Below are 26,974 nucleotides of genomic sequence, written 5' to 3'. Positions count from 1 at the left end.
CACTACTCTTTTTACCCTTTTTAGCAATAGGAAGCACACACCCTGGGTACTGTCGGTCATCACTATGATTATCTAGTCACACACACACGCATTCACAGACACACACACACTCTAAAAAAAAAAAGTCAGAGAACAAAAGGCTGGCACTTGTGTTTGAGGGAAAACAAGGCTGCCATTTAGCCTGAGGTGGTCGAAAACAACGAGCAAATTAAAAGCGATTGTGATTTCATATGGCAGTGCCAGTCAGGAGGCCTCCAAGGAGAGCTGGAGACAGAGCTGCGATGCACGCTGGGTCGCGGGTATGTGGAGCCTCTCCTTTGGCCCCAGTCTGCCTGACAGCTCCAGTACTGTGCTCTTGCTGTTTGTCACTGGCTGTGCACAAGGTCAGTGCTCTGCACTGCAAGTAGCCATGACGGCTTTATGACAAACGGAGTCAACAATGTGAATTGTTGATTTGACACAAAACTGTCTAACTTCTCCTGTCTCAGATATGCTCTCTCATAAAATGATATCCTGAGCATCCAAGCGTTCAGAACATGTTGTGTATTTGGAGCAAGCGTGTGCGGTTTGTGTGCAAAAACAAATATCTCAGCTTTCATTGTAATGGGGCACACAGTTCCGACCTCGAGACCTAAAGATGTGCTGGCTTAGTGATTCTCAGTCAGACTTGATGTGCTTTCCAGACACATATTCTCATTCCTTTCCATAGCTCTCCACCTCTCCCCACTCTTATTGCCATAGCAACTAAACCCAGAAGGAGAGAGAGTGAGGGACAGCCGCACAAAAGATTAGCCATCAGCAAGAAATCAACCTACACATGTGGGCGCACGCACTCAGTCTTGTTTTACATAGCAATACACTCGTGAACATATACCTGTCTGTGACACACACACACGCTTGCACGTGCACACACACACACACACACACAAAGCACAATGATTACTGTAGATTTGCATCAATATTCATACAGTGACAACCCAGCAAATGTTTCCCTGGCTTATGCTTATTAGTAAGACAATGCCAGAGGCACAAAGGATGCTTTTGAAAAGCTTATTCTGAATTCAAGAAAACCATCTGCAGCTGTCAGCTTTGGTCTCTTTTCGATCAGATCCTGCATTTTGAGCAAGAGCTCTCCATATGGCTGTTAAGAGGGCATCTTATCAATATGCAAAATCCATTTGAGTGTTTGAGGGCGACCCGAGGCACAGTTCCACCTGTGCCAAATCCATCAGGTGGACAGTTTTCCTATAGGTTAACGAAACTGAATAATTAACATTAAGTAAAGCAATAGAAAATGTGCAAGTGTTGAGTGTACTGCCAAATATATATATAATAATGTAAACTATTAGCTAGTGTAATTAGATTGTTACGGCAAAAGCAAATCTTTAAAGTCACACTCAGACACTCAAATGTTTCTAAATTTGGCATTTATAAAGTAACAGCTACAGTAGTCTTAGTTTGGCTGCTACAATGTGAATTTTGCACATAAATAAGAACTTATTCTAAAGATTTGGGGGGTTATTAAATACACATTAGGATGTTTTTACATTTTTTAAAATTGTTTTTCTCTTGAGTCCACCGATGTGGCTTTAATCCTTACGTATTGGCTGCAGGCTATGAACAGAAAGCTGTGTCTATAGTAACAATCAGTGGTGCCTGACTGACAATCAGTGTGTCGCTGGCCGATAAGAAGGAAACAGGTCAATTTTTGGTTTGCTGTCTTCTCCAGTCCAGTGTAGAAGGCAGAAACACGGGGGAAAGCTTATTTAACAATGAAAAAACTTTATGGAAGTATTTGCTTGTATCTTTTGCTTTTCTTAGCTGTGGATTCCCATTAAAAACATACAAGTTTGTTCATTAGTTTGAAAAGAACTCTATTTTTAATTCATTGGGATTTACAAATGCTTAAAGGGACAGTTCACCTCTAAATTATTTTTGCTTATATTTTTTACATTCTGTAGAATTATTCATGCATCCAGGTTGTTTTGATGTAAACTTGTTTTGACATAACTGCCTGCTGTCAGCTATATTGGAACTAAATCAAAGTGACAAATAATTATTTGGAAAAAATCAGCAGCAATTCAGCACAAAAAAATGCACCAACCCTGCTGTGAGCGCTTTCATATAGAAACTGCAAAGTGTGCAGCTAGCTAGCATCACAACAGCAATAATCATATCTTGTCCCATTGTCCCTAACACAATCCTCTTTGCAGATGTGCAGAGTGACATGGCCCAGGTATGATTCAGTAGATGGATAATAGCTGCCATTAGAGTGCTCAAAACACATTTTTTTTATTGACTAAGCAGGTCAGCTTTTTAAACGTATGAAAACATAATTTCCATTATGCTGAACAGATGACAGACATCGCTACAACCAACACTTCTATAACTGGTCAACTGACGCCAAAACGGGCAAAAGAAAACATTTAAATTAAATTTTGGTGTGAACTGTCCCTTTAAGATACCCCAGAGACTCTTGTGCAACTGATAAACCATGAACTCGTAGAACTATCCTCTAGTGAGGCGCAGAGACAAACATGATGGCAAATTTAGGTTAGAAGTGAACCAAACGGTAATGCTCTATAAGCTGATCCCAGGCTGCGAGGAACTACAGTCCCAACAGTAAATTTGATTAAACACAAGGTAAGTAAGATGCTCAGCTCCTGTGTTGCCTTGCCTTGTGCACTGTTTTGGAAAGTTTCTCACTGAGGCCTCTGTGAAGTATTCTCTGGAGAGAACTGCAGAACAGAGCAGCCAAAATTTAAAAAAAATCTCTTCACTCTGACAGCCAGAGGGGACACGACAGCAATCATTGCAGTCAACCTGTTGCTAAGACTTACAGCAAGCATGTTCCAGTCTTGCCAAATGAAAAGATGCACAGAGTCGAAAGATTAAACTTTTTTCACACCACTCACAAGTCTTTGTAGTGCGGCTGCTGTTTTGATGGATCACAAAAAAGAAGGAGTAAAACTCCATGAAAGCAAGAGCTGAGTATTAGAAAAGCAAGAGCAAACATTATAGCCCCCCCCCCCCCCCGAAAGGAGGCAGGTATAAAAAGAGCCATATGGACTGAAAGTGGGGGTAGAATCACAGGGGGAAGTCGCTCCTCTCCCCCTCTGCACTGTTGGAGAATTCTTTCTAAACAAGGTATGGAATGCACTCCTGTGTTTCATAATTTGTTCCCTCATTCTTCTCCTCTGCACATTTACAAACAGAGTCCTAAGGAAGAGAAAAAAGGGAAGGAAAGACTGTGGGAGCCTTGCAAATATGTCAGGGCAAGGCAGTTTAGTAGAGCAAAAAGGAAATGACAATGAACTGTGAAAGAAAGGGACGTGGTAAAAATATATTATCCATATATAAATGTGTGTTTGTTTTAAAGGAGAAAGGCCATAGATAATAAAATAATTAATAAAGAGCGGGAGTCGAAGGAGGTCTTCATCCAGCTGGGGAACTTCGCTTTTGCAAGAGAGAAACAATATGGTGGAGATCGGCTGGGAAGGAGGCTGGGGGTTTGGTGGGAGGGCAAGAAGAGATGACGAGGTGGAGGGTGGGCTGGGGTGCAAAGTTTAAAAATATCTCAGAGTGCTGAACACAGAGCTGAGCCACGGCAGTCTAGCATACCTTCAATTTCAGCTATTTTTGTTGCTTTTTCCATAATGTCTGAAGTCTGCCTTATAAGCTGATGACAACTAAGTTTCTCTAGCTGAGACATAAAAAGACACACTGGTCCCCCCGCCCCCCCGCATTTGCCAGCAGTGCTGCTTTCTGTCAAAAGCACTCTCAACTTGTTATCAAAATGTATTCGTACATCGCGGGGTCCCAGGTTCGCTGCGGGGATCAAGTTCTTGTCTGACAGCGACCAAACTGATGAAATGTGCAAGCGCGTCTCCTTGAGCAAGACACTGAACCCAACCACCTCGAGGTCTGCAGCACATCATGCACTGACTAATCTGTGAAGGGACAAAAATAAATGTTCGGTGATTTATTCTATTTTACGAGCTGCGTGTTGATGCCGAACATTGTGGAGCAGCTAAATTTTAATCGCTGCCTGTCGTGTGAGATTATTGTGAGTTTTTGCTTCTTATTTTCTCGATGGCTTGAATGCACAGCAACTGTTTACTACGACTGAATGCAGAACTGTGGCAGCGATACAGATGATGCAAGTTTGCCCCAAAGACCTTTGATGCTAATCATTTTTTCAATTTGAAACTAATTTAAACTTACACATATATCAGTGTATGTTTTGGGGTGGTTTTTTTTGTTTTTTTAATGGTTGTCTTTGGTTTCGTTCACCCTGTCTTTGCCGTTCAACCATGTAAATATATGTGTGTGTATGTGTGTCTGTGTGTGTGAGTGTATGTGTCATTGCTGTGGGGGATTCTTGTCCTAACACACTGCATGCATGAGTCAACACCAGCCCCCAACACTCACAAATAGACACGCTCTCAGATGCAAAGGGAACACATATAGATGCATATGCAAGACAACGCCGACCCTTTTCCTTCTTTGGAGGATCATTAAAGAAGAGGAATACAAAGAGATAAGTGACAGCAGCAGAAAGGCAAACATACTTATGGAGACACAGACAGATCCATAGATGGAAACAGTTTTATTATTGCTGTTGTTGTTGCCCTACCCTGACTGCTGCCATGTGACCTTTACCCTCTCACACACAGGTAAAGCTGCTTGTTGCCTCAGTTGTGGAACAAAGCAGGTGAGGAATATGTTAATGAAAAAGAAACCACTGAATAACTGAGACATATAAATGTGCATAAAAAGTACTCTTTCCCATATGGTCTGCCTATTACAGTATCTGCCTTTAAGTGTGATCTTAACTCTGCTCCATCCTTATCTTTGTTTTGTTTACTGTCTGTGACAGCCTGCACGTATGTGTGCTAGATTTACTTGAGGGTGCATCCCAAATAGCATTAGATGTGTGGGAGGCTGTGCCACAGAAGAGATAAGACGTGTTAGCTCAAATTGCATGAGTGTAATTCCTAACATTATCAGTGTGTGTGTGTGTGTGTGTGTGTGTGTGTGTGTGTGTGAGGAGAACATTGATGGTTTCATCATCAGTAGTCTTTACAGCATGTGAATTCCGTCCTCTGATTGCAAGATTTGAAAGTTCGCTCAAAAAGGCGTGAACAGACGTTTGCTGTCAGTGCTTGTCCACTTGTCCATTCCACCTCTCCTTTACATATTACAAAATATTTCCCCAAACTCAAACTCTCTGTTCAGATAAATCATTTGATAAATCATTAGGTTACCTGCTTTTATGCCGTCTGGGCTGTGAATTCAGCTCACCGTGGACAATATAAGACAAAGCATACCATCTGTTTTCAAATGGTTTGTCAACAGTCTTTGCTGGGAAGCAGGCCCCACTAATGGCCCTCTGGAAGCCAATCTGCTAATGCGCTGTGCAGACTACCGCTGGTATCAGAGCTAAAATGATACATGCCTTTCTCTTTCATTAAACCCATCTCCCCACCTGTCCATCTTCCTGCCCTCTCCATCTCGATGAGTAGTGCCCAGATCAATAATCCCAGCTCTTCTGTCAGACATTTCCTCCAACTCTTGCTACCTTCTAGCGCTCGTCGGTATTGCGATAAACACAAATCCACACACAGTGCAAATAACACCCATTCACACATTCTTAACTTAATAAGGACTCTGCTGCCCCTGCACTCGTGTCACTGGATATTGATTAAGATGTGAAAAAAGTCCGGCAGGGTAGCCAGCATGATGCCACATTGATTCAGCTGCAGTCTCTTTCTGCATATAAGCAAACGGGTCAGATTCAGAATTAAAGACTGTCCCGTGTGACTCATTCAGTCTGTGAGCAGCTGAACTTATTTTAGCTTACCCATTGAAAAGTCAAGTGTGAGTATGCTGGTCTAAGCGATAGGCATCCACTAGGAACACATATGGTGTGACATAATAGCATAGTGCATGTGATCACCCGGCCTGCAAGTAAGTGCCATTACGCCTAAGTAGGGGAATGAATCACACCGCACATGATAGTTTCCTCTTAAGTCAATCAGGCTTTTTTTTTTATTTGGAATCAATGAATGATGGAAATGCATCGTAAACAGTTGTGTCCAAGACAATAGAGCAAAGACGGCCTGTCATGATTTTAAAAAATGACAATAAAGAGGAAATTCTTTTGTTGCTATTGATATCAGAGTTAGGGATGTGGGAGCTAATAGTAAGCTGCCGCTCTGATTATCTCGGCTAAGACAGTGCAGGCACCACTTTGGGCCTTTTTTGAAAAAATGTATGCTTTAGACAAATAGATGGTAATTGATACAGTTACGTGCCTCACCTGAAACAACAATATCTTGGGAGAAGAAGGGAAAAAAGTCTGCATTATTCAGTATTTGTCCTGTAGATGCCACAGTAAAAACAATGGGAAAGACTCAGCAAATTAGTTGGAAGTTTGAAGTCAGATATGTGATATCTCACAAAAGTATGAGATACAATTATAAAGAAAGGAAAGAATTGAATAATATCAGGTTTTTTTATAGACAGAGAGAGAAACAGTTTTTCAATAATATAAAAGTCTACAACTGACCCTGGACCCCCATGTTTTAATCAGAGAAACTGCTGTGCAGATTAATGGAGAGTGCAGTACAGTATGTGAGCACCAAAGCCAGCCGCAACATGAAAAATGTGCTTTCTTCTATGAGGAGGTTTTATAGAGCACACATGGCTTTTAAAGACAGGATAGAGTGCTCATATTTCTCTTGTTCAGCTTGCAAAATAAAAATTTAAAATCTCATCTTTTCATACTGGACCAAAGTACCCCCCCCCCCCCCCCCCCCCCCCCCCCATCCCTGCCAATACACTAAAATACATTTAAGGAAATCCTGACTGTTGGGATAATGTTCTTGCTATAGGTTTATTGAGAGTTCTTTTAATAGCCTGAAATGTTTCATTCCTCCAGTCCCCCACATGTTTATATATTTTGATCTAAGTGTGTGTGTATTTGCTATGATAACATGGTAGAGATGCAGAAGGGAGCTGCAGGCGATGGAAAAGGAGAATATCTATTACATAAGAGATTAAACTGAAGGAATCTAAGGTATGCATTCAACAATGCTTGCCAGCAATATGAAAATCTACTTTATGAAAGCCCCCCCTGCTAAGTACTGAACTTCAAAGGGTATGTCCACTGTTTACAACTTTGATGTACGCTTGTAAAAGGGAACAAACGCACAGCGTGCCACCACAGCATAAAATCGTACACTGCTATTAGACACTACTGTTGTTTTAACTTTGCCTTGGAGCCACAGTGGCAGAGGTCATGCATGTGTACAAGATGGCAAAACGAACAGAGAAGAAAGACCAAAAGAGGTAGGAACATTAAGACAAGTTTTTTTCCTGCTCTAAGCTCAAGGTTACACCGAGTCCTGAGTTTTGTATAAACTACAAACAACCACGGCTGCCTATGGATGACTGTGCCTGCTCATCTGACTTTGTTGTTATTACACATCATGCCACCTGCTGCTTTAACTCAACACTACTCTGATGGACCGCTGCTATTTATGTTGCACGTCATTACTGCAAACGCCGGTGTCGGAGGGGAAGACAATGACAGGGGTGCTGCTGGGGATTGTTGTCGTTTTCTTCTGCTCCCCACTGTTTTGGGTCGAGGAATGTTTCAGCGTAGCACAGCCACCCCAACCCCCGACCCCCCGCGTGATTCATTCATCCACGTGCCGCACATAACTGAGTGACATGAACTCGTCGTGATGAGGACAGTCACCTTCCAAATCACATGCAGGCTCTTTCCCTCTTCTCTATCCTTACTGGAAGAATGCATGATCCATGTCCTCCTTCCGGTTCCTCACTGTGCTCTGTAGAACTTTTTTCACTTGCTCTGAAGTGTGTGTGTGTGTGTGTGTGTGTACATCTGTTGCTTTAGCTGGAGGTGCAGGGATCAGGGCAGGGGGCTAAGGCTTACATTTAAACTGTTCACATATGCTCGCAGAAAAGAGAGAAGAGATAAGAGAGACATGGGTGGACAGCTCAGATAATGTATTGGAGAAGGAGATTAGGAGCAGGGGAATGATCAAGAGAAACTGCACACACTCACACACATGCAAACGTGCACATACACAACAAACAGGATCACAAAAGCAGTTTTTAAAGCACAATTCCAACCTCAAAGCCAGGAAAATCAGATAATCAGATATTAAAGATCAAATTTCTTTAGGCGTTCTGTGTGTATGCGCATTTGTGTGTGACACTGACCTCTGACTCGTGCATAGCAGCAGCCACACTTGGCCAGGACTTTACGGAACAAGTGTTGGCAGCCACAGCCTCTGTGGTGGCGATGGTGATGGTGGCCCCCTTTCATGCTGTTGAACCATGAGCTGAGGTGGGCATGGCCCGGGCACTCTTTCTCTCTCTCTATCTCTCTTTCTATCTCTCCCTATGTCTGGCTCTCCTTTCCTTCTCTTTTCTTGGTCTCTCTTCGTCACCCTCACACAAGTAGAGGTTTACTCCTCAAAAAGTGTAAATCCCCCAAAAAGGTGTCAGTTGATCCTCCTCTTCAGCTGACTGCACGCAGAGTTAAAACCCATATCCAAGAAACCAAGTGTAAGAGTCCCCAAAAGCAGTAAGCCAAGAAGAAATCCGCACTCACAGGGCTTTGTATCTGATGATAAACAGTGAGAGAAACATTCCAGCAAGCTTATCGTTACGCTGAACGTGCTCCTTCTGTCTCTCTCTCTTTTTTTCCCACTGCTTTCTTTTTGGTGCTGAGCTCTCGCCTCTGTGAACTGCCTGGTCAAATGACACACTGGGAGACTGCTTCAGAGAGAGGGGAGGAGAGAGAGAGCGATTGCAAGGGAAAGGGAACGAGAGAGAGTAAGGGGAGGGGTGAGAAGGGTGGAGTCTGTAGCTCTAGTTGCTGGCTATTCCAGGATAGCTTTCCCACTCCCATAGTTTTCTCTCTTCCCTCCTCTCAGCTGTTTTTTTCCTCTGCTCCCTTCTGTTTCCTCTCTCGTCTGCTGCCCCCCATCTTGTCTGTTATCCTCTTTTCTACATGGTTGAGTCTCATTTTAGCATAAGTAATGCTTAAAGGGGCTCTCACATAGCCAACTCCGAGTATCAGATGAAATGACACGCTCTCTTGTGTCTGCTCAGAGCTGGCTGTTGAGATAGTAACACCCAGGTCTGCAGTGTACACAGTGCTATTTACAGCAGAATGGCCATGTTATGCTGAAGGTGTCATGCATTGTCCAGCCAGTATCAGACTCTTTCTGACAGTTTAGGAATGTTTCTTCGTGGGCTTGTGGCTTAGAGTGGGCTTTTCTGGCTGGGACAGCTCCAATATTGACTTCTGCGCTCATTTATGATCACAGAGCTCGCAAAGTGTGTTTCCATGGAGGGAACAGGCGGTCTCATATTTCACAATGTTGGCATTCTTGGTGTGTGTGCGCGCGCGTGTGTGTGTGTGTGTGTGTGTGTGTGTACCATCAATCATTTGGGCTGATAATTTCCTGTTCTGAAGTACACAGTGGGACAGTCTAACCAAAGGAGCTCATGGAATAAAGCAGTTTTGTACCAGTGACAAAGTTGTACTATACCGCATGCCCCCCGTAAGGGAATTGGGCTTTGCACTGTAATATAGTTACACCATGTTATCACCATATAGTGTGACTTCATCTTGTGATACACACCCACTTTGTGAGGTATACCTGTTCAACCTCAAATATCTAATCAGCCAATCAAACGGCAGCAGCTCAGTGCATTTAGGCATGTAGACGTGATCAAGATAACATCCTGAGGTTCAAACTTAGCATCAGAAATACTTAGACAGGCTGGTCTGAGTATTTCTGAAACTGCTGCTCTGCTGGGATGTTTGTTCATAACCATCTCGAGTGTTTAAAGAGAATCGCCCAAAAAAGAAAAAATACGCAGTGAGCAGCAGCTCTCTGGGTCATAATGCTGTTTTGAAGCCAGAGGTCAGAGGAGAATGGCCAGACTGCTTCAAGCTAATAGAAAGGCAACAGTAAATACAGAAGAGCAGCAGCGGACCACACAGAGGGCCAGTCCTGACAGCCAAGAGCACAAAACTGAGGCTACAATTCACACTGGCTTGCCAAAATTGCACAACAGGAGATTGGAAAACTGGTATCTGGCCTGATGAGTCTCAAATTTTCCTGCAACATGGTAGGAGACAAAATCTGGCATGCACAACATGAAAGCATTGCTCTGGATACTGTTTTGTATCAATGGTTCAGGCTACTGCGAGTGGTGTTATGCTGTGGGGGATGGGTTTTTGTCATACTTTGTTCCCCTTAGTACCAACTGAGCATTATTTAGAAGCCACAGCCTACATGAATATTGCTGATGATCATGACCATGACCATGGCTGCATCTAGCAGGATAGCATGTCACGTCACAAAGCTCAGATCATCTCAAACTGGTTTCTGGATGGATACAGTGTTTTACATTATGAATGTGCAACTGACAAATCAGAAGAATGCTAACATGTTTTCAGCACCTTTTTGAATCTATGATATGAAGAATTAAGGCAATTTTGAAGAAAAAAGTGAGTCCAACCTAGTACGAGACCTACAACTTAGACCTAATAAAGTGGCAAATGAGTATATTTAGACATAATCACCAAAGCAATCAACTAGGATAATAAAATATGCTCATTAAAGTACAGCGATCAAACGAATACACCGACACATGCATTTACAAAACCTGACGAGTGACATTTTTAGAATTTTTAGTTTCACTCAGAGGTGCTTTTACCCAAAAATCTTCAGCAGCAGCTGCAATCTTTGACCAACATCTTTTTGCGAGCAAATGTGTCTTTGAGTAAATGTGACTAAATTGGATCGAGCATGGAGCACATTTGGGCATTTGTGTGTAGCATTAGCTGTGAGTGTGCATATTCAAAAGAGGAACACTGTAGAATTGTTTCCCTTTCTTTCTAAGTCAATCTGATCAACCTGAAAGCTACACAGGGTAATTCTTAATTAAGCACTGTACACAAAGCATGCAATATTTAGATGTGTACTTTACATCAAAGCACATTAAAGTCAATTAACATCTGGATTATGGCTCATTCTCCATGCATGTGAAAGCAGAGGCTGTTGAAATGTCAGTAAGTAAAGCAAATGCATCCAACTCGAGATATAACTAGCGCGGGAAAGAAAATAAAACTTGTTTCAAGACATGCCACATATTTTGAGGCACAATTACTATTTGATCAACAAACAGTCTTTCTCAGGCCTGAAGCTGCTAAGCTTATGACTCAGCGTGCGAGCCCATCTCAATTTTCCTGGGCACATCCTTTCACAGGCTACAGTCCAACTGTGTGGAAATCACCACCTGATTACTGCAACAAAGACAGGCAGCATCACAGCACCCACTCAAGTTCCTCTACGGGGCATCAATGGAAACGAGAAGGCTGAGTATCAGCTGGCACTGAACCACCATGCAGGCACACACAAGCGCACGCATCACTGAGGTGCACCGTCAGGCACTTCAACAGCTGGCAGAACTGTGTCTCCATCATCTTTCTATCCAGTGGCAGGGTGGTGGCACACTCCTGTCAGGATGTTTCTGTCAGGGTAAACAGAGAAGCCTGGCTGCCTCACCCATTAGCCATACAAACAGAGTACTACAAACCAGTGCATTGACTATGCAGCATTTCAGCACTCTGTACATGAAGAGGGATCTAAAGCAGATAGAAAATACAATTCTGGACTGGAGACAGACTTATGCATTATCAATTCCCAGGCTCAGGCAGCACAGTGGATCACCACATATCTGTAAAGATACAGACAGGTCACAGCTTTCCTTTCTCTCTCCCCATCACAGCCTCCATCCCTCTCTCGGTTTCTTTGCTTATAATGGATGTTTTAAGCAACTGTGATTGAAAGGGCAATTCACTAGAGGATTCTTGAAAGGCACTGCTGAACGTCTCCATTTGTCTGATGCTGATATGGCTGCCAAACACCGTGTGAGCGAAGGAGCACAACTCAAAATGGGTTGAGAAACAGTTGATTTGACAGCAGAACTGAAGGCTTAAGAGAAACAAGATAAAACAAAGCCGGCAAAGAAAGACGACAGCAAACTGTGTTACAAACTGAACAAATACTGCCTGCACTACCAATTAACAAAAAAACAGCTATAGAGCAAAGAAGAAATCCACCGCTCTGGAGACACATTCAAAATTAATGAATATGAGAGAATCTTTTAATATGCTCTTAAGCTAGAAGCTGCCAGATTATGATCCTACAAGTCCCACAGCGGGGGGGAGGGGGTGCTTTTGTACTTGTTGCGTAAGGTTGATTGCAGGCGTTCTTTTAGTGGTGCCGCTTCAAAGCACGACAAATAGGAAAAAATGTTTTCATTTACAGTATTATAACAAATCTTTGGACTATTATTAGACACTCAATGACCAGATCTGACATGTACTTGGCATACTGAGTGCTATGTTTCGTTTTGGTTTTTTACTAACATCTATTTCTGTGCATCAGCCCTGACATTTAACACTGGCAGTGTCCTTCGTGCAATAATGGAGTGTAATAAATGAGTACCAAAACTGGACCAGCAGACAATGCACAAAGCTTTGAACGTTAACAGAAATATGGAAAAAATGTTCCTCCCTCGGCTTGAAGGGAGTAGAGGGGGGATGTGAGGTGAGGCATGCATTAACACACATTCATCTCTCTCCTTTTATCTCTCCTCTCTGCTCACTCACTTCTTTCTCCTACTCCCCACATACAGACACACAAACACACACAGAAGACTCCTCTGCTTGTTCAGATTCAGAGACGGACTAAGAATGAATGAAATCTATACATTTACATTCACGCTGGACTGGACTCGTTTGTAGATAAGCACACTAGCAAATAGATGGGTATGACATTTTTATGTAGAGCCAGGCAGCCAAGCAGGGAAGAGGGTATTATGTTTCCACTGAAAGAGAGAGTGAGCTGCATTTCAGAGTGTGTGCTCAAAGTGGAATATCAAGTGTGATTTATGAATGTGTTGTAAATCAGCTCATACACAACATTTCCTGCTCATTTCATGTGCCACTCTTGGGATGCATATATTGCAAACACTGTACGCCCTGCTGAGGTAAAAACATTCAGAATGTGTGGCAATAAAATACAGAAATAACAGCAAAATACAGAAAATTCATGTGATATAATCATGCATGCTAATAGATACAGCAAGTCTCAGTTCAGCAGATACGCAGTTGCTTATTCACAGTGTGTCCCCCAACCCCCCACTGACATTAGTCTTTCTTCACCCCATCACTCTGCCAAAATCCTGCCAAAATATGCTCACTGCATTTCACTTTTATACCACTTTTTCCTTCCCCTTTTCTCCTTTACTTCCTCTCTATTTTTTCCTCCCTATTCCTAAGCTCTCGCTATTTCTGAGTGCCAATTAAGGGAAACTGGCATTTTGGACAAGCCACTATGAGGGGGAGGTTTTGGGGCTGTTTTGGCTGATGTCATGGAGCAGAAGTTGTGAAGTAACTGTCCTGTTCTTAACTCATCTGCCCTGCAGAGAGATGCTGTTTTTGTCCAATTAGACTAAACTACACACCGCTAGCATACACCGGGGAGGCAGACGGGTGTGCCTCTCTCTGTCTGTACATGCATGTGTGTGTGTGTGTGTGTGTGTGTGTGCACTTCACCACTAGTACCACTCAGTACCTCCCATTGTTGTACCTCATTGAGCAGAGCTGCTCTCAGGCAGCAGTTCTGCACTAGGCTGCACAGACGGGAGGTCCATGTCTCACAATATTCCCACACATACAGAAAAAGATCTGCCTTTACACAAACATATACTCCCTTTCCCATCCAGCTCTTATTTTTCCAGAAATCTATCCAGCTTTCAGCTGGAGTTTTCCAGCTTCACCTGACCCACAGCATCGCTCTCTGCCTTTATCTCCTTGGAGCTGAAGTGTAAACCTTGCTCTAAAAGCAGCATGCTACCACTGAGGCTGCTGGTGACTGAGTTTGGGGCTTAAGTATGATCTAAAACGCCCCCCAAAGGATAAAAAGTTAATTAAACAAATGCAAACCCAAGGGATTATCTGCTGGAAAAAAAGATCAAAAGGTGCCCCTGCTACAGTATGAGTTCAGCCTGAATGAAATACCTCTATATCCTAATATTAAAATATAAATCTTTAAATATATCCACCTTATGCACTTATTCAGTTCGGGGTCACTTAAAAATCACCAAAATACTGTTAAAAAAAAAACTTACTGTATGTCACTGCTGTGTTCACATTTTTTTCCACTGCCCCCAAGTGGCCAAAACATATTTAGTTCAGCAACAGCAAGCTTAGTAAGCTGATGGATGTAGTGAATTCAAGAAATAGATGTCTCCATAATATACCTGTCAGTCACCACTATTTCACAGGAAGACAGTGCTGACAGTTCAGGTAACATCATCCCTACAAGAACTGAAACAAATACCAGAGGATTAGGTGCAAAAACAAATCACGGTAACATTTAATCATTACATAGAACTTGGGAGAGTGTAGTATTTCTGATAAAGTGTATAACAAAAGCTATTCTAGATTGCACATGAAGGTTGTATACATAAGATGTATAACTAATTTTGTTGGTGAGATGGCTTTAGTTTGCCAATTAAACTTATATTTATTCTATTAATGAAAGATACATTGAAATTATACTACAGTATTTACGTATCTCTTCTGGGCAAAACTCTGGACTTGTTATAAATAAACAGGAATAATTATGTCATTGACTTATGTGAAGTAAAGCTAATCTCTCCGATCTCTGGGCTCTATACAATATGATGCAGCTTCAGGTTGATCTCTGCCCATTTAAGGTCATTCGCACACAGTTCAGTTCCAAGGTCCTTGGGGATCAGCACTCCTTGAATGGCACACTCTCCCAGCCTCTCTCAAAACCAGATATGGACAAAACCATGGATTTCCCGCACATTTCTCCTCATAATAACTTATGGAAAAATATGAATGGTTTAATTTGAGAACCAGTGAGGTGCACTGTGCTACTAAAAAAGAATTTCTCTCCATTCTTTTGTTTTGGTCTCTGGTTTTACACATTAGGAATTCTTATGTGTTTCATGGTTTTGCTTTTTCAGTAGATAGCACAATTCAATTGAAAATCTTGCTCTTCCTCAACACTGATGACACATATGATGACACACAAGGTGTGTTGTGTACACGTGACCTTTTCTTGTAGACATTTATAGGTAAAATTTAGCACTTTGTATTACTGGTTCAGTGAAGATTTGATCTTACCTCAAAAAAGGACAAAACTATAAAACCCAGAGTGCATGGACACACTTACAGCTCTCCATCAGAAATCAGTGTTTTAAATAAAGGAAATATTTGTATTATCTGATAAGAGTAAAGATGTGAATTATACATCTGTGAAAAAAAATCTGATTATAGTTAATCAGCCAAGTTGCACTTTAAATCATTAACATCACGACTGCTTTACATGGTTTGATCTTTGAGTGTGAAATAAAAAGCAATCTTCTCTCCTGTTTCAGAGTTATGGTGTTAAATAAAGGAAAAAAAGTATTTTTAACAGAATGCTATGATATCACAGTAAAGCTGACTTTATAGAAGCCCGCTTTTCATCAGACAGACAGATGTACAGGTCAAAATCCTAACATCTAGCTCTGAAGGAGAGGTCAGGGTTAAAATAACAATGCTGTGGACACGGCCTTGTTTCAAAACAAAATTTAAAAAAATGTAATTCAATTGGTGAAAAAACAAACACGACGAGGTGAAATGAGGGAAAAAAGAAAGTCACTAAATTCACGGAAATGAGAAAAACAGGAATGTTTAAGAATTGTATAAAAAAAAAGGGGGGAATCTGAATTTGTGGATGCTGGCACTGGCCTGTGATTCCTGGGAAGCCACTAGCAGGCATCTCGTTTCTAACACATAACAGATGGCCCTTATGGGCCAACGAACCATGTCTTTGAAGAAAGCAAGGGCCTATTGTCTTTCCTCTGTCCTACATTTAGAAGGTCAGAAATTATGGAAAATCTGGAGGATAAAAATCGAATTATGTAGCACCCTTTCAAAGTGATAACGTTGATGAATTACCTGATTCATTTTTCTCAACTGATAAATAAAGATTGAACATTTCTGATGTTTTTAGCGATAATACAAAAATGTTTATCTTAAGTAAAATTAGTATTTATCTTCTAGGTTACCAAGTTTGCTAAATTGCATTTTAAGGAAATTATTAGTAATGAATGTGGCTTTGTGTCAAGGCCATAAAAAGGTGAGGCTTTGTGGTTTCATGGGCTCTGTACTGCCAGCTCTAAGCAAAAAATAACTGACACAGACAAAAATAAATATTAGGTAAGTAGAAAGATACTGCAGTAAGACTTCAAAATAACAAGGTCCTAAAGCTGCCCCAACTTAATGAAATAAAATAAAGCAGCATTCAGTGTGATATCGAAAATCACAATGTGAGAAAATTACATTTGTTCATTTACATGTTACAGCCGAGTATAATTATATTCACGTAGGGAAACGTAATGTTTCAAATAAGTGACAACAAGTGACAATGTATTGCCAAACCTTCTCTTGGCTAAGACAAAGTCTGTCTGGCGTTTTGGTTCAGATGTTTTTTCCTTGTGTTTCATTGATTTTCCATCCAATTTTCCATCTAGAGGAAAATGGGCTGTGCAAAAACAATCGAGCTTGTCTGGAGCTGAAATAAACAATCTCCTTTTCGGTCATCATCATTCTACATGGCCCTGAATAATGCATTGCTTTACTTATTATTTTTTTTCGCTCCGCTATTCTGAGCCCCGACCAAAAATAATTTCTGGCTGCATCGACTTCAATAGCATTCCCTGTCTGAGTAAGACCGTTACAGATAAGCATCGCTGACAGCTTCCTCTGGCCTCACTCACACCCCTTCTGTAAGCCATATACTGCTCTGCACAACAGTTAGTGGTCTGGCCACATGGTACACACCACCAAACCTCCAATATATACACACACACTCCCTCTAACCCAAACCCAGATCCAGCAACAAAGCCCCTTTTGTTCCATTCCACTCAAGTAAAATGGCAACGCACGCAAGCCTTTCACAGAAAAATCAAAATAAGTTCAACCAACAGTGATGGGGCAGAAGGGGAGGGCAGGCAGTGGAGCATGTTTTCTTGCCCCATCTGGAAAGTATTGCTTGTGTATATGCATGCACACAAGAAGTCTTTTTCTGTCTCACGAACTCATATATGGTACATTACAGCAAAGCAATTTAAGGTTATCAGTGCTAATAGAGGATATAGAGGGTGGAGTTTAATAAGAGGAAACCACCAACATTCAGGTGACTCCAATCTGATACCTTTCCTGAACTTATTACTGCCTAATGACCACCATCAGATATGGCAGATGGGACCCAGGCCTGTTTTGATTTGCACGTGGCTAACATTCAAGAACAGGGTGAACTGAGAGCAAAAACACAGGCAGTAGCTAGTGGCTCACATGAACCTTATCATAAAAAGAAAAAAAAAAGACTGAGGAGTGCACAAGGAAGGTTTCTTAAACGTTACTTCACAGAAATCTGAGACGTTTCATAGCTGGAAGTTTGCGTTTCGGTGAGCCTCTAAGCTCTGACTGGTTTGGTGAGACCTGCAGTGTTTGGATAGCACTGCAGGTCTAGGGTCACTTGGTGCAGCACTTTCAGGTCTTACCTGTTCTTTCTCTCTGGTCTGAGTTTTCTGTATTAGAGGCCTGCTGCTCCCAGTCCAGCCCCTCTGGCTCCCACTGGCCCTGGACAGGCCCCTTTTCCTCCTCGCATGATGGGAGGTCTACCTCACCTCCTTCTGAGAGCTATACACAGAGAGATGCATTTGTCAGCAGTGGAGACCTGCACTCAAGGAGGAAGTGACTACAAGATTGTATAGAGTACTTATGGTCACATAACCACAGAACATTATCCCAGTGGCTGATTTTTTTTTCCACAGTTTCCTGCATCTTTTTCATCCTTTTCTCCATTACACACTGAACAAGAATGTGATGGAAATGAGGCCCTAGTTTTGCCACAGAGCTTGGATGAGAACTGTTTCTCAGAAATAGGTTTGAAACTGTCATTAAGTCCAGGGATGGAGGGAGATTAGATTCACTGTTATGGCTATGTCCTATATCTGCCGGAAAGGAAATAATCTGTCAAGATAAACATTTTTTTAAGAGAAACAGAACTTCAAAAAGGAATTCACTGGTCACTGTGGTACCCTCCAACTTCTTTTTTCTTTTTTCTTTCTGTCAAATCAGAATTTGTCCCACAGAAGAGAGGACAGGCAGAGAAAAAAAAGAGAAAGGGGGGAGGAGAATACATTTGCAGGGCTGCAATGAGGCATTAGACCTGCATGACTTTGTTTATGGTTCGATGTTTTAATCAACACTACTGAGCTTCCTGTTCCACTGAAACATCCAAGATTCCTCCAAAGCACTGAACGGAGACTTGCAACCTTTCCATACCCCTCACTCTCTCCTCTCCCTATCCACTATATCTTGATCATTTTAGGTTGATGAAAAGGTTATAGCGATGAACAACAAAGCAACAAAAGCAACAAAAAACACAACCACAAAAACTTGGCATGTACATTGTGGATTTGTGGATATGTTGTGCTCTACGAACCCTGAAAAACACCTCCATGTGTGCCTATTGCATTCAGTTTGAATTTAAGGCATTATTCTTTCATATAAACAGACAGTATATATCCAAACAGATTTCAAGTGAGCCAGCTGGGCAGCAGTCACAACTCACCCACTGTTGATTGGGCATGGCCACGGAAGTAAGCACATCAGCCATGGCTCCTAACATCTGGTCAGTGCGTCCCTGATTTTTCTGCAGAGCTTTCATTCTCCTGAACACCACACAAAAACTCTACAACCTTGGTCTCTGATTCTGATGCAATCTTTGCTTCTTCGTGTCCCGTGTCTGTCCTGTGCTCTTGTTTTCTGCCCCTTCACTGTGCACTGTGCTGCAGTTTGGAGCTGAGCCCACCTCTTTCTACCATGACACACAGGAAACCTCATGTGCAAGAATAGATCAAGGAGGAGCAGGAGGAGGGCTCGTGTCTGTGTGGGAGCGTGCACTTGGTCAGGAGCCTCAGCACGTCCAGGACGCACAGGTGAGATGGCTGCAAGTGTCTGTGCAGCTTACTTCTCTGATAGCCTGCACTGTTTTGTCAGGAACCTGAAAAACAGACAAATTTTTCTTCTTCTTCAGCCTTCTTCTGAGGTTTTTGTAAAGTCCACAGTCTTCTTCTTTGTGGTTCTTCTAAATCATGAGGTTTGACAGTGTGAAGTTGGCCTTCTATGTTTTCTGAATGCTGAAATGGAGCGCAGTGGCTGAGCACACCACCCTCCCTGAAATCCTCCTTTCTTGTTCTTCATTGGCTATACAATATCACCTCCCCCTCCCCCAAACCTCACCCCTTCCATCATTGTTTCTCTTCTGTCTTTCTTTGTTTCCTTGGTTAGCACCTGTAGTTTTTCTTAAGCTCAAAGTATTTCAATCTGATCTTTCATTGAACTCCTGTAAAACTCCACACTCTCTTGATTTTTGCCCAAGTCTCAAGCCCAAGGCAGTGACACATAGACTGTGCGAACCCTTGAGCGGTGGGGCAGCCCCAAATAAGGTATGAAAACACAGTCCACGAAGCTCAACTATTTGAGACACTGTCGCCATTTCCACATTTATCTTACTTTATTTATTCAACTGCTTAGATGCTCATTATTTAAGCTGTTAAAATCAGAAGACTTGCAACATTATTTACATTTTGACACGGCTGACCACGTAGAGAGACATTGTCATAAAGAAGTGCGTCTGTCTTTCAAATTCTTAACTTTTATTGGAGAACACTAGCATACTTAATCAAACTTTCAGGTTCAAATGTCATGCGATTCTATCTTTAGTGTCTATCAGTCTTAGATTTTCACTGCAGCAGTCGTTGTGTTCCTCCAAGAAAAACACATGTATTTCACTCCCTGTGCTTCTAGCGATCTATATTTAATTTTTAGAACCTGACTTACATTACTGCAACAAGTTTAGTGTGCTAGCATGTAAGCTAGTGTTATTTAGGTCAGAGTTCATAAACAATCATTTCTGTCAAAAGAGGAATAATATTTCCAAATGAAATACTTTATTTATGGTGGTTTGACAGGGAGAAAGGACTGATACAGAAAAGAGCAAGTGTCACTAACAATGGGCGTGATTGATATTGATATTTCTATCAGACTGAATAAATCAAACAGAGTACGACAAAGAGGAGCTAGGGTGGAAGTGGGTTGCAAAGCGGCTCGCAGATGTGCAGCAACTGTAGGCAGCTGGGAGGATACACATGTTTTGCTTCAGTGCTTAACAGTTTGGGGAGTATCTTGTCCAGTTTGTTATAGCAACAATAACGAATCGCTCACAAGGCAAGCTAACACAGTTTTGATTAGTTAGCATGAGCTAAGCTAAACTTTTTTCATATAGATGTTTTTCTTTATTTGGACGTCTCAAGCTGCAAAAGCAATGCCCCTGCTCTTTAAATATATTTTTAACAACTGATTAATAACCTATCTGATTGGCTATAGCAGTATTGGCACATTTTGATTGGGTGGTGTCTCAACATTTTAGTGCAAACAGAACAAGCAAAGCAATGCATCCATAATTTAGTTCATCAACAGATGATGTAACCTCATTCAAAGGGAATGAGAGGAAAGAACAATGCCTAATGTGTCTGTGTGGATTCTCCCTAAGATAGCACTGATAGCATAGAAGGGTATCTGTTCAGCTATGTGGACGGGCATTGACACCAGCCTTTTTCAGCTGGGATTGCAGGAAGATGACTTTGTTTGATTGACTCATTTAGCAGGTCAAGGGGCAAACAGTAATGTAATGCTGACTTGTACACCTCTGTTTAAAGAACAGCTTGGTCAATGAAACAACTATTTGAAACTGGATCTTGATTTTATGCAACTAAATGCAGACAGACCAAAAATTATCTAAAAAATAAAAAGTCCTAAAGACAGCTTGCCTGGATAAAAAGCATTATATTCTTAATGTTCTTGTCTTTTTTCCACTTTTTTCTGCTCAAGCACAAATTCTCAAAGGTTGTATAACCAAACCTGAAAATAGCAGCTACTCATCTAAAGAATAATTCTTGGTTTAGGTGTCAGTTTAATCTGATGAAACAGATAGGTACCTTTTAATCACCTGGAAACCCACCCAGGCCCAGACTCTTTTTTATACACCTGTCTCAGCTTTTATATCAAGTAACATCCATGTCTCAGAGTTTTTAGCCTTTCCTAAGCCAGAGTGCTGCTTGTGTTCCTGTTTTTGTCATATATAGTCAAGGCCAAAGGTGACCATGGTTCCACCATGACAGACAGCTTTAAAGGTCTTCGCAGCATAAATGTTTCAGAGGGGAAGACATCTCTATTGTCTTCCCCTCATTTTAGTGTGCCTTTTTTAATGTTTAATGACTTACTCTATTTTGAATGTATAATTCAGATTAAAGTTAGAGAAACCAATTAATCCCTGCAGTATGTTCTTATTGCATTCTGTAATACACAAAATTACACAATAAAAATACACTAAGAACATGTCCCAGCAGAATGAGCTAGCAAACACCGATGCTTGTTTACCTCCTTTCGTCTCAGATCCCTGGTGTATTACATGTTGGCTGACTCTCACAGCCATAGCTTCCCCTGCTGTTTGGTTAGAGTTGAAACATTGGTAATGTTACACCAACAACAGGTTGGACAATTGTTTGCTGATACATGGCTCATACCTAACCTGGTTGTGAACTTTATTAAAATAGAAAAAAAAACATTGTGTCTGTCTCAAACTGAAAGTTACCAGAAAAGTTTTTTTCTATTATATTTTTAGATGTAAACAATATAATAGAACAACATCTAAACACAAACCGTCTGTCTAAAGTTTTTTGTGGACAGCTGTGAGATGTTAAAACGTGCCTAGGCAGCAATGTGTCATAATATTATTTTTAGGTTTTGTTTTAATGTTCATTTATTCTTAAGGGTCATACGTCTACTTAACTTATTTCATAAATTTGCATTTGGCACCTAAATATTTAGCATTGTTAAGTGGACTTAGTATGTGTGTGTGTGTGTGTGTGTGTGTGTGTGTGTGTGTGTGTGTGTGCGCGCGCGCGCGCGCGCGCGTGTGTGTGTGTGTGAAAACAGGTTTGATGATTATATATATATTAAAGTGACTTACAGAGGAATGGTTGCATTAATGCCAGTGAAATATAAACACACACTAGAGACATTAAACTTTTATTCATTTTTATTAAATTTATGGCATTCTACTTGCATTTTTCCCCTAGTTTTTAGCTCATCTGGCCAGAGAACTGAAAAACTTGGGCCATAGCCAGGCATCCAGCATCTGTTCATCTGTAAACTTGCTCATAATTCACAAGAATCACTACTCCTCCTAAAGTACTGGTCAAACCTACACAACGAAAAATAGAATAGAATAGAATAGAATAGAATTCAACTTTATTGTCATTGCACATGCACAGGTACAGGGCAACGAAATGCAGTTTGCATCCATCCAGAAGTGCTTTAGTGATATAGATATATTACAATATATATTAGCAATAATATAGATATGTAAGTATATTACAGAAATGGGTCTACAGGGAGTGCAGAATTATTAGGCAAATGAGTATTTTGTCCACATCATCCTCTTCATGCATGTTGTCTTACTCCAAGCTGTATAGGCTCGAAAGCCTACTACCAATTAAGCATATTAGGTGATGTGCATCTCTGTAATGAGAAGGGGTGTGGTCTAATGACATCAACACCCTATATCAGGTGTGCATAATTATTAGGCAACTTCATTTCATTTCCTTTGGCAAAATGGGTCAAAAGAAGGACTTGACAGGCTCAGAAAAGTCAAAAATAGTGAGATATCTTGCAGAGGGATGCAGCAGTCTCAAAATTGCAAAGCTTCTGAAGCGTGATCATCGAACAATCAAGCGTTTCATTCAAAATAGTCAACAGGGTCGCAAGAAGCGTGTGGAAAAACCAAGGCGCAAAATAACTGCCCATGAACTGAGAAAAGTCAAGCGTGCAGCTGCCAAGATGCCACTTGCCACCAGTTTGGCCATATTTCAGAGCTGCAACATCACTGGAGTGCCCAAAAGCACAAGGTGTGCAATACTCAGAGACATGGCCAAGGTAAGAAAGGCTGAAAGACGACCACCACTGAACAAGACACACAAGCTGAAACGTCAAGACTGGGCCAAGAAATATCTCAAGACTGGTTTTTCTAAGGTTTTATGGACTGATGAAATGAGAGTGAGTCTTGATGGGCCAGATGGATGGGCCCGTGGCTGGATTGGTAAAGGGCAGAGAGCTCCAGTCCGACTCAGACGCCAGCAAGGTGGAGGTGGAGTACTGGTTTGGGCTGGTATCATCAAAGATGAGCTTGTGGGGCCTTTTCGGGTTGAGGATGGAGTCAAGCTCAACTCCCAGTCCTACTGCCAGTTTCTGGAAGACACCTTCTTCAAGCAGTGGTACAGGAAGAAGTCTGCATCCTTCAAGAAAAACATGATTTTCATGCAGGACAATGCTCCATCACACGCGTCCAAGTACTCCACAGCGTGGCTGGCAAGAAAGGGTATAAAAGAAGAAAAACTAATGACATGGCCTCCTTGTTCACCTGATCTGAACCCCATTGAGAACCTGTGGTCCATCATCAAATGTGAGATTTACAAGGAGGGAAAACAGTACACCTCTCTGAACAGTGTCTGGGAGGCTGTGGTTGCTGCTGCACGCAATGTTGATGGTGAACAGATCAAAACACTGACAGAATCCATGGATGGCAGGCTTTTGAGTGTCCTTGCAAAGAAAGGTGGCTATATTGGTCGCTGATTTGTTTTTGTTTTGTTTTTGAATGTCAGAAATGTATATTTGTGAATGTGGAGATGTTATATTTGTTTCATAGGTAAAAATAAATCATTGAAATGGGTATATATTTGTTTTTTGTTAAGTTGCCTAATAATTATGCACAGTAATAGTCACCTGCACACACAGATATCCCCCTAAAATAGCTAAAACTAAAAACAAACTAAAAACTACTTCCAAAAACATTCAGCTTTGATATTAATGAGTTTTTTGGGTTCATTGAGAACATGGTTGTTGTTCAATAATAAAATTATTCCTCAAAAATACAACTTGCCTAATAATTCTGCACTCCCTGTATTATGGTATGTTATAATGTACACGGTATGAAGTATGTTGTGAATATTCTATAACTATAGGTATGTACAGGCTGTAGTGAGTACAAGCTATGTACAGGCTATGAACAGGATATAAATATGAAAAACTATACAGAATATGAAATAAATAACTTTACAGAAATCTGAGATATACAGTTATACAGAAATGGGAACTATGCAAGTTGTAAACAGTTGTAGGGTTAAAAATTATCGTATGTACAGAATGATTATTTACAGAGCTATACAGTAGTGCAGTTAAGATAAATTAGATATGTGGATAATTTCTACAGTATCTATATAAAGTGCTAGTGGTTGTGAGTGGTGGTTCAGTCCATGTTATTATTGTGTGTTTGAGGGTACAGTTGTCCATTGTGGGTGTGTGTATGTTCAGTCCATGTGTTAACGTGGGTCAGATGTCAGGAGGCAGAGTTCAGGAGTCTGACAGCTGTGGGGAAGAAGCTGTTCCGGTACCTGGTGGTCTTAGTCCGGAGGCTCCTGTAGCGCCTCCCAGAGGGCAGGAGGGGGAAGAGTCCATGGGATGGGTGACTGGGGTCTCTGATGATTTTCCCAGCCCTTTTCAGACACCGCTTCCTGTAGATGTCTTTTATGGCAGGAAGTGGTGCTCCGGCGATGCGCTGGGCAGTTTTCACGACCCTCTGCAACGCCTTCCGGTCCGAGGCAGAGCAGTTCCCGTACCAGACTGTTATACAGTTGGTCAGGATGCTCTCGATGGTGCAACGATAGAAGTTCACCAGGATGTCTGAGGACAGGTGGTTCTTCCTCAGAGTCCTCAAGAAGAAGAGGCGCTGGTGAGCCTTCTTGACCAGCTTGGAGCAGTTGGTCGTCCAGGTGAGATCCTCGGAGATGTGGACTCCCAGGAACTTGAAGCTGCTCACACGCTCCACAGCCGTCCCCTTAATGTGGATGGGTGGATGTGGGTCAGCATTCCTCCTGTAGTCCACGATGAGCTCCTTGGTCTTCTCGGTGTTAAGCAGCAGGTTGTTTGTGTCGCACCACTCAGCCAGACGATCCACCTCCTCCCTGTAGGCGGCCTCATCGTTGTCACTGATGAGGCCAATCACCGTGGTGTCATCTGCAAACTTAATGATGGTGTTGGAACCATCAGCAGGTCTGCAGTCGTGGGTGAAGAGTGAGTAGAGGAAGGGGCTCATCACACAGCCTTGTGGTACACCGGTGTTCATTGTGATGGTAGATGAGCAGCGGTTATCCAGCCGGACATGTTGGGGGCGGTTGGTCAGGAAGTCCAGTAACCATTTGCAGATGAGGGAACTGATGCCCAGGTCTGTCAGTTTCCTGATGAGTTGTGAGGGGTGGATTGTATTGAACGCTGAACTGAAGTCTATAAACAGCATTCTGGCGTAGGTGTTGTTGTTGTCCAGGTGTGAGAGGACAGAGTGCAGTGCGATGGAGACTGCATCCTCTGTGCTCCTGTTCTGGCGGTATGCGAATTGGTGGGGGTCCAGGGTGGGGGGGAGACAGGATTTGAAGTGTGCTAGGACCAGCTGCTCTAAGCACTTAGTGATGATGGGGGTGAGTGCTACTGGGCGGTAGTCATTGAGGCTAGATGGGTTGGAGTTTTTGGGTATCGGGACGATGGAGGTGGATTTGAAGCAGGCCGGTACCACAGCGTGGGCCAAGGACAGGTTGAATATGTCTGTGAGCACTCCTGCAAGCTCCCCAGAACACGCTCTGAGAACACGCCCGGGTATGCCATCAGGGCCTGCACCGCTCCTACATCGGTGGGGGAGAGAGTCAGAGGTTGGTGGTCTGGCGTCACGTCTGCTTTGGTTGTGGTTGTGGGGTTCCCTCACTCAAAACTAGCATAAAAGTTGTTGAGCTCGTTGAGGAAGGAGACATCAGAGGATGCGGGGGAGGGTTTGGTGGTCCTGTAGTCTGTGATGGTCTGGAGTCCTTGCCACATGCATCGGGGGTTGGAGTTGGAGAAGTGTTCTTCTACCTTCTTTTTGTAATGGTGTTTGGCTTTTTTGATGCCCTTCTTTAGATTAGCCCTGGCTGTGCTGTAGGCGTGTGCATCTCCTGACCTAAAGGCGGTGTTGCGGGCCTTCAGGAGGAGACGAACATCCCGGTTCACCCAAGGCTTCTGGTTGGGGTACATGGTGATCCGTTTCTGGGTGGTGACACTGTCTGTGGTTTTGGAGATGTAATCCAGTACAGATGAGGCGTACTAGTCCAGGTCTGTGTGGGTGAACGTATTCCAGTCTGTGTTTTTAAATCTGTCCTGGAGCACTGCGTCTGTCCCCTCTGGCCACACTTTAATTGTCCTCACAGCAGGTTTCACACGTTGGATGAGTGGTGAATACCGAGGTGTGAGGAACAGGGAGAGATGGTCCGATTGTCCAATGTGGGGGAGGGGTGTGGCTTTGTAGGCTCCAGCCAGATTGGAATACACATGGTCTAAAGTCTTGTCTCCTCTGGTGTGGCAGGAGACATGTTGGTGGAATCTGGGGAGGACTGTCTTTAAGTTGGTGTGGTTGAAGTCGCCAGCAACAATAAAAGCAGCCTTGGGGTGTTTATTCTGGTGATCACCTAATGATAAAATGATCACCTAATGGCTGTTCACTCAAACTGTGCTCAAGGTCAAGGTCATATTTGTTGTTTCACAGGGAATTAGCCATGAATCGTGATGGATCGTGAGATGGATGAGCTATTATGTCATTGACATTCTGGTTTGGTTTATGTG

At 42.3% G+C, this 26,974-nt stretch overlaps 1 protein-coding gene across 4 annotated transcripts in view; it reads right to left on the bottom strand.

The window, feature by feature from the left end:
• arhgef25a (Rho guanine nucleotide exchange factor (GEF) 25a) overlaps nt 1-19,304 on the bottom strand; it is a 44,114-nt gene extending 24,810 nt beyond the window's left edge. For 2 of the 4 annotated variants that reach the window (XM_084916806.1, XM_084916807.1), the window contains exons 1-2: nt 18,783-19,300; nt 17,707-17,845 (exon numbers count right to left, since the gene is read on the bottom strand). In XM_084916806.1, coding sequence (XP_084772932.1) covers nt 17,707-17,845; nt 18,783-18,878 — 235 coding nt within the window. In that variant the 5' untranslated portion in view covers nt 18,879-19,300. Of the gene's footprint in view, nt 1-8,253; nt 8,947-17,706; nt 17,846-18,782 lie in introns of those variants that run through there. The other 2 variants (XM_084916809.1, XM_084916808.1) reach the window with 2 other exon arrangements.
• Nucleotides 19,305-26,974: the final 7,670 nt, after the last annotated feature.

Source organism: Perissodus microlepis, chromosome 20, assembly GCF_051167445.1.
Source record: "Perissodus microlepis isolate ML-2025 ecotype Zambia chromosome 20, ASM5116744v1, whole genome shotgun sequence".
NCBI lineage: Eukaryota > Metazoa > Chordata > Actinopteri > Cichliformes > Cichlidae > Perissodus > Perissodus microlepis.
This window is presented reverse-complemented; position numbering and strand designations above follow the sequence as displayed.